At 44.8% G+C, this 8,933-nt stretch overlaps 1 protein-coding gene across 1 annotated transcript; it reads left to right on the top strand.

Moving 5' to 3' along the window:
• The first annotated feature begins 3,102 nt into the window (after positions 1 to 3,102).
• Positions 3,103 to 7,997, top strand: LOC120680459 (putative disease resistance protein At4g10780). Its single transcript, XM_039961954.1, has 4 exons — positions 3,103 to 3,301; positions 3,384 to 3,490; positions 4,776 to 7,104; positions 7,376 to 7,997. Exons 3-4 carry the CDS (start codon positions 6,026 to 6,028, stop codon positions 7,377 to 7,379), a joined length of 1,083 nt encoding a protein of 360 aa, XP_039817888.1. The 5' UTR covers positions 3,103 to 3,301; positions 3,384 to 3,490; positions 4,776 to 6,025; the 3' UTR covers positions 7,380 to 7,997.
• Positions 7,998 to 8,933: the final 936 nt, after the last annotated feature.

Genomic DNA, 8,933 nt, shown 5'->3' with positions numbered 1-8,933 from the left:
ATTTTCGGTGTGCAACACATGGTAAACCACGCACGGCATATATCGGCCGGCAAAGGGAAGTTTGCCGTGTGCTTTTTTCGGGACACACGACAAATATTTTACCGTGTATTTTTCACGCTCACAGAAAAAACGATTTTCGGTGTACAACACACGGTAAACCACGCACGGCATATATTGGCCGGCAAAGGGAAGTTTGTCGTGTGCTTTTTTCGGGACACACGACAAATATTTTACCGTGTATTTTTCACGCTTACAGAAAAAAAAGCGACGACGATGGAGCTAGCCCTGAACGTCAATTTGTCGTGTGCTAATGGCAGGCACACGGCAAAGTTCAAATGTATGATGTGTGCCAGGAGCCTCGACACATGGTAATGTTCAAATGTATGCCGTGTGCCCGGGCTAGCACATGGCAAAAAGAATGGTCACTTTGTCGTGTGCCATGACCTAGCACGCGACAAAGAACGGCCACTTTGCCGTGTACCCTCCCAAGACACACGGCAAAGGGGCCAATTTCATCTCTTTTTTTTGTTTTGGTATGTATGTATACGAAATCCAATCAAATATCATATGCAGTTCATATATATTGCAATAAATACTACAAACATTTCATAAATCACAATAAGCATCACATGCAATCCATACAACCACTAGAACTCCATACAATAATCGATACAAATCCATACAATAGTCGATACAAGTCCATACAATAGTCGACACAAATCCATACAATAGTTGATACAAGTCCATAATCTAGTCGATACAAGTCCAAATGCAAAGCTAGAGTATGTGTGGATGCGAAGCAAGTCCATACAACTCACGGGGCCGGTGGCGGCGGCGGTGGCAGCGACGGCATCTGCGAAAACGAAGGGAGTTGCGAGTACTGAAAGTAAGGAACCCATTGAGGAGGCGGCCACATATTAGGAGTCTGAACCGGCGCCGGAGGCGACATGTCTACATTGATTGGCCCATCATTAGATGCTGCCGATTGATTGGATGTCTGAATTTGAGTTAGAAACATTGGAATGAAGTTATTGTAGCTTTATCCTAAGTTGGAAGCATGTATATTATGAGAAATGAAACTACAAGCATTATCCTAAGTTCTTAGTCATTGTAGTTGTATTCTAAGTCATTCTAGTTTTATCCATCATTTAGAGTGCTAAGTCACCATGACAAATGAAACTACAAGTTGTCAAGTCACTCACCGGAGTTACTGTAGGAGGTGGAGGTGCAGGTGGAGTGAATTGTGGCAGCGAAAAACCCATCACCGCGCCCAGAGACTGCATGTATTGAACAGCCTGCTCCAGTTTCTGGCGTTCAGCCTCCTTCCTCCGCTGAAACTCTTGCTCCATCCTCTCCCGCTCGGTCCGCCATCTCGCCTCCATCTCATCCTTCTGTGCTTTTAGTTCTGCTTCCATACGGGCCTACATTATTTGATCCTAGGGTTAGAATACAAAGCATGAATGCATGTAAAAATCAATGAACGAATGATAAAACAGAAGTAACCTGGAGTGCCGCAAACTGGGTCTGTGCAGCCTGTGACCGTGAACGTATGGCTGGGCTTGAGTTGGTGCTCCTAGCTCGAATCTGCGCGAGAGTTGGAGTACTGGCCGTGTCAATTGTGATGCCGGCAATCCAGTACCGGCCACTTTCCTCCTCCCACCCTCATGACGAGTTCTCCATCAATGGGCTGCGTGATCGGATCAAACTCCGGCCCATGGATCTCCCCTTGCCATCGAGATGTACTCACTGAGGCGGCTGTGGATGGTCGAATTGTTGTACGCCTTGTGAGGGTCCTCCGGGTTGTAGGTGACGTCGCACTTCGCCTTCCCCATGTGGGCCAAAGCCCATACCTGGACCTCAGAGCAAGGATGGCCACCATATGACACCGACTGCGAAAAGAAACAAGATGGGTACATATCATGAACAAAGAAATCAATTCACGTACCTATGTAGCCGCGTACTGGCACAGCTGACGGTTGCCTTGATGGTGTGGTGTACTAGGCATCATCAGACGCCGCTGCCGGCAAGAGTTGTGGATCTCCACCCAACCCTCTGCGCACCACTTCGCCGCCATCATTTCCCAGCACTGAGTATCCCCGGCTAGCCACCACAAAGGCACCTGCAAGTCATGAAGTACATCACATGTAAGAAGATCAAATGGAGTGTACTTGATCTAAGAAAAAGTAAGTATTCATAATGTTCAACATTTACCTGCAAGAATTGTTCCTGGGTCAGCCTCATGTTTCTCGCAACCTCTTTCTTGACCTTCCTTCATTAGAAGTGTATGTTACGACGGCCTGGACACATGCCTCATATTGCATATCCGCCACCATCTTGACACAGGCTGCGTTAGCCACCTCGAGCGCCCTGCGCAGCATTCCCTCCTCGCATCTGTAGAATCCTGGAGATAGACACGATGTCATTATTTCACGAATCCTGTAGAAATCCTGGAGTTTGAATACACTGCAAACTGGCTGTTTCCGGTAGTGCACCCCACCAATGTCACGTTACGAAAAATAATGTTACAACTCACCCATGTCATGTTACAAAAAAAATGCAAATATTACAAGCAATCTGCTTATGGGTATGTGACGGCACATCACGTGGGAAAAAAACAGAATCTCATAGCCAGTACATCACGTGGAAAAAAGAAACAGAAATATGATATTTCAACTAATCATGCATGCGAGATATATAGAACAAATATTAAAACTATATATATATATAAATATTAAAACTATTACCTCCTAATTCCTAAAAGGTAATATAACATTAGATCAATGGTCCATGGTCATTTCGGTGTACCGTAGCAAAACTAGACTGGGTGAGCACAATAATGGTTATATTATCTGTCTTCTGTCACTTCCCCGCGCGCCACACCCAGGTCAGAAAAAGAAAACGAAAAAGCATTGGCAATCTCTTCTTTAAACAAAGAGAAGTGTCTGCTGCTCTCTACCGGGTCATCCATGACTGTCTTTAACACAAATTACAGCTACTGCCGACCATCCTCCAAAAAGCAAAAGGGAATTATCCATTGCTTTGGAAAAAGAGAAAGGAGAATGCTTTGCTTGCTGTGAGAAGCAAGGCGTCCAGGAAGTAAAGCATGCATGGAGGAAGAAGCCAAGGAAGCAAAGCAAGGAACCATTCGTTGTGCAGAGGAACACAGCTGCCGACTGCCGTGGTGCCTAAACATTTAACACTACACTCCTACCGCCCTCCGCCTCTCGGATCGCGATGGCGTCTCCTGCCGCCGCCGACTTCTATTCGATCTGAAGGCGAGCACACATCAATGGAATGATGGGTTAGATCCGCCTTCCTTTAATTCTTATCCATGGGAACTGAAACAGGTGTGTGCTGATCGTTTACAGTAATGCTGTGCGCAGGTGTTGATCGAACCAGCGGATTGATGGGTTATATCGGCGTTCGTGCGCACATTTCCTGTCTGTTGTTGGTCTTCTAAGGCAAGAGAGATTTCGTCATGGAAAGAAAGGTACGTACGGTGCTACTGTGATTCCTAATTTTAAAAAATAAAATACTACTGTAAGCATGATTCACATATATACAACCCTTGAAAATAGTCTACTTCAAGCATGCACCAGTACTGGTACTTTTTTATTCCAAATAAGTTCTGAGACACCATCAGTAGTGTACTCATTCTACTAGCTGGTTAGTTTATACTTGTTCTCCAACATCCACTGGTTGACAGACCCTACCAGAGCATGCATCCGTATTCTTGTCTGTTGTTCTTCTTCTATAAAGCAAGAGGGATTTCATCATGGGAAAATTGGTACGACCGGCACTACTGTAATTCATGCGACTGTAAGCATTGGTACATCTAATTCAAATAACTAGTCTATCAACTCGTGCTCCCGCACGGGCTAATTAGAGTTAATATAAAAATAAGATCAATAATTATAATTATTCATCTCACGTCTTTTTCATCTATTAAATATTCTAACACATACTCTAAAATATATATTTTCATTATTTAGTTACAATAAATTTTATTTTGTGCTCCTCCATATGTATTCAATATATGTTTAGTTGAACTATTTGTTTGTGAATTGGTGTTCTTATCTCTTCCATCATACATGAATATATGGTGACATAAATCGTGGGTCATATTTTTATATAAGCAATAATATAAATAATATACTAATAATGATAGAAATAGTAATTTTAGAACTTTATATTGGTGTACTTTAATATATTATTGTAATTATATAATTAAGATTCAGATTTCTAAGTAATTTAACTTGTAATAATAATGACATAATTGGACAATTTATATGCAAATTTAGGGGGGTATTTGTTTTATTTTTATAATGGCATAGGTGGGTAATTTACACAAAGATTAGGGGGTTATTTTAGATTTTTTTAATAATGGCATAGGTGGGTAATTTAGATACATGTTTAGAGGGTTACTTTAGTCTATTTTTATAATGGCAGAGGTGAGTAATTTATTAGGAAAGATAGCAGATCTGATGGTTATTATAATTAGAGTTGTTGGATCGATGGCCGGATATTTCTAATTTTTGTGAGAATTTATAGGATTTCTCTATTTTTTCGGAGTGTCCACTTAGGATCCTAGGTGGCTTCACGTGAAGACTCCAAAGAAGCCTGTAATTAGTAGTGCACTCTGCTAGCTGCTGGTTTATACATGCGCCAACATCCTTCGATTCGTATCTATCTCATGCACACTACCAGAGCCTATGCATTCGTATCGGATTGACTAGTTACTAGCCTCATTTTGCTTCCTCCTAACTCCACTGCAGAATATCTACGCAACAGATGTTGATAGCGCCAGAGAGGATATATTTGAGGCTATCCGGCAGGAGAGTGACAAAAACGTCATCTACTTTAATGGTTGGGGTGGCTTTGGGGCGGCCCCGGTTCTCAGATCCATAGAACAAGAACTTTGGTCAATCAAAGCTCAAAATATTCCTTCAAGGCTATGCTGTGACACAATAATTTACATAGATTGCTCAGCATGGGAAAGTAGAAGGGTGATGCAGAGGAAAATCGCAGAAGAGCTAAAACTAGGCCTTGAAACAGTAATGGCCATGTTTGACAAGCAGGATGAAGAGGATGACTTCAACGGTGTGGACTTTGGCTCTAGGGATGTGATACCTAGTGTTTCACAAGTGATTGCCCAAACCCTAATTAATAGAAAACTTGTGATGGTTTTCCTTAATGGGAGTGATGACGAGGTTGATGTAAGTAAGTTTGGCATTAGTCCTGACTACCTCGACCACGTAATAATATGGACATTCAAAAGATTGTCTTTGACTATACATGCCGACCCTTTTGAGATAGCAAGCAAGCTGAGATACACCCACCTTTTTCTCTCTTCTTGGTACTCGAGCAATCAATTATACAGTTCACAGTTTGATGCATTGCTGCGTAAAGAAGCAGCAAACATAGTTGATCGCCACCCATGGATGCAGGGCGTTGACCCAACAATGGTAATGGATAGTGTTGCCTGTACGAGCTGTTCTTGCAATATAATTTCCACAGGGCCACGGGATTTGATTGGGTGACTCATGCTCCAAACTACTGGATGTGTGATGGGATAATTAAGGGAGATGGAACAAGGGAGATTACTGATGCATTGCATCAGGAAATACATTGGGTAGGTGATCATGCTTCTCGGCTTGACGAAGTGTTTAAAATACTCATGGAAGACTGGGCACCATTTTTGGTAGTCAGGGATGGTATTTCCTTCTCTAGAAAGAGGCCATGTTGTCCCTGGATTTCTATCACCTCAGAGAATCTGACAATACAAGAAGATACAAAAGCTATATTGGAAAGGGCATCGTCTTTGTTCGTAGCACTTGACAAGTCTGGGAACTCACCAAATGTGTTCCTTAAACACTGCTGCAACCTTGGCGTGCTAATTCTCTATCATTGCACCTTCAATTTTATGTCACCTCCTTTCCTCCAGTGTAAGGGATTGTGATTCCTCGGATTGGATCGCTGCACACATGACAACATAAGTGAAGGTGGAGAGAACAATGCAAATTGGATGTGTCTACAAAGCCTATGGGTGCTTGACTTACGTTACACAGAATGGAATGATATCTTATTTGAAGGAAATATGGATATCATGATTAACCTCAGGGAGCTAAATATTGAAGGATTCATGTCTTGGCAATTAATAAGTAGATTACAAGGAAGGTTGCGTTACCTCCAAAAGCTTCGGATAATCAAACCCACTCATAAAGCAGAGACAACATCAATAGATTGGTACAACTCATTCATGGACAAAATAGATCTGAAAATACTTGATTTGTCTGGTAATAGAGACATGAAAAATCTGCCAGCAAACTTATCAATGGCCAAGAGCCTCCAGGCACTTATCACTTTAGGTGGGCTAACAAGATGTTACGCCGAATCGCTGCACGTGCATGATGCCGCAATCAGCACTAACATAACCTCGTCGTACTGGTATCGCCTGAAGTGGTGCCATGTGGAGAGGTGCCCCAACTTGGATATGATCTTCCCTGCAAAGGCAATCGACGGTAGAAATCGACTGCAAACCATCTGGGCATCGGATCTCCAGATGGCCCGGTGCATTTGGGGCAAAGGTTTGAAAAGCGACTGGTATATAAATGGTTCCTTCCAAAATCTGCAGCACCTACACCTGCGCTCCTGCCCACGGCTCCAGTTCGCGCTACCGGTGTGGGTCAACTCCTTCCCCAGCTTGGAGACCCTCCACATCTTCGGCTGCGGCGACCTCACGCACGTCTTCGTGCTGGACGAATTGTACTCGTCGGGGATAGTCGCCCGCGGCTTATCGTTCCAAAAGCTGATCACCATCCACCTGCACGACATGCCGAAGCTGCGGCAGATATCTGAGGTTAAGATGATCGCACCGGCGCTCGAGACCATCAGGATCAGGGGGTGCTTCGGCCTGCGCCGGCTGCCGGCCTTGCAGGGCCGCGGGCCACGCGTGAAGAGACCAGCCGTCGAGATGGAGAAGGATGTCTGGGAGGCGCTGGAGTGGGACGGGCTTACCGCCGGCCACCACCCCAGCCTCTTCGAGCCGCCCGTGCACTCGCGCTACTACAGGAGGAAGCGCCTCCTCAGGGGCACCGTTCTCAGGTACGCACACTACTTAGTCTGTACATCAAGTTTCCGGGTCGATTGAGGAGCAGGAATGTGGTACGATACTTGGGATACATTTTTACAAGACGGGGCTGAAAATATTCCTGTGTTCCATCTCCAGAATGACGTTTCTGGAACGTTTCATGTTAACTTACTCTGTCCGAGCACAATGGTGAAATGTTTTTTTTTGAATGATTACGTTAGTGACGTAACTTCTCTTTCATTCTTCCTATCGACTGCGTATGACTCTGCCTCTCGCATTGCCTAGGTGAATCCTGAACACGGTCCACACTGCCGTGGCTGCTGCGGGAGATGGCCGACTCGTTCACCCTCTACATGATGGACGCTGATCGAGCAGGGTTGCTGGCTTGCTGTGATGATTTCATTTCTGCTGCAGGCTGCAGCAGCTGCCTTTGGTTGAGTTTGTTGCTGAGAAGGGTAGGGGCCTCAGGTTGGCTTCCTGCTTGCACTGATGCTTGCTGGCCGAGTTGGCCAAGCAAGCGTTCGGTTCACGCGTTCTTTGGAATAAAAAATGCCGCCGGGTTTTCTGACTGCACGCGTGTTGCGCTCAATGGTCAGACACCGGCCGGCGTGTGTGCTCGAGTATGTGGCTTGCGATAGGATCTGAGACAATGAAGCAGCAGCAGTAGCTGGGTCTGGGTGTGTGCTGCCCACCTGCTGCGTGTGCGTTTGATGTTGTGTGGCTTGATGAGTGCCTGCTACTCCGTTTGAAACGGAGTGCGGGGCTAATAAGCAGCAGCTGTGAGTTTGCTTTCTTTATAATGTTTGATGAACCAAGAGACAGCTGGTTTGTGTGCCTGATGCCGGCTGCTGTGATTTGTGAACCATTTATTAAGCTTCAATGTATGGTGTTTGTGGTGTGTGAATTATTATTGCTGAGCATCAGCTGGAGATGTTTGTATCCATGCATTTGTTTCCACTTGGGGGAATAAGGCTCTGTATTAAGCAGAACATACTTTGGCATCTACCATCTAGCTATCAACAGAAGGAATTAGCTTGTGATGCGACACTGAAATGGGGACAGCTTATGTTTTTATGTCTATGAACAAGATAGAATCTTTTTTTATGAAACAGGAGGGGAAGATCCCCTACTGATCTATCTATTATCTTATTATTTGGCCAACAAACGGAGTCTCCATGTTCGCTCTCAAGGCCTAGAAATTACCACATTAAACAAAAAATAAATAAATTACCCACCATTACTATTATGATAAAAATAGCCTAAAATACCCTTACATATAGCTAAGAATAATCCACCATTGCTATTACAAGAAACATGTGACTATTTTACCATTATGTGAAATAAGTGATTGTTTTACCCTATCGGAGGAAAATCTTTAACACGTGATTGTTTTACAGATAAATCTTTCCATGGCGCGCGGTAGCGTGGTACTGCGGCGGTGGGGGCTTAAATAATCTGTTCCGAAGGAGTTCCAGAGCTGGTCGGCGTACATGCGAGCGCTGCTGGAGATAGGCCTCGCTGTGGGATCACGCGCTGGACTCGACAGAGCTGCATGAGGTCAGCGGCCAGAGCAGCGTCGAGATGAAGCACATGCTCACGTGGTGGGACCTCATCTGGTTCGCCATCGGCGCCATCATCTTCGTGCTTACGGGCCAGGAGGCCAAGAAGGCCGCTGGCCCCGCCGCCTTCGTCTCCTATGCGTCTCCGGCCACTACTATGTTCTAAGCCATTTGTCCCGACTGTCTTTAGGTCTGAGACAAAATGTGGATTTTATCCCGGGTCCAACGGCTAGCCGGACTAGTAGGGGCTAGAGGCCTTTTGTCCCGGTTGTATCCACCAACCG

The sequence above is a fragment of the Panicum virgatum genome, chromosome 7N (assembly GCF_016808335.1).
Source record: "Panicum virgatum strain AP13 chromosome 7N, P.virgatum_v5, whole genome shotgun sequence".
In the NCBI taxonomy this organism is placed as follows: domain Eukaryota; kingdom Viridiplantae; phylum Streptophyta; class Magnoliopsida; order Poales; family Poaceae; genus Panicum; species Panicum virgatum.
Note: the sequence above shows the minus strand (reverse complement) of the source record. Positions and strands in the feature narration are given on the sequence as shown.

What these genes read in the sequence shown, in the direction of transcription:
- LOC120680459 (XM_039961954.1), top strand. Translation starts at nt 6,026, where the DNA reads ATGTGTCTACAAAGCCTATGGGTGCTTGACTTACGTTACACAGAATGG.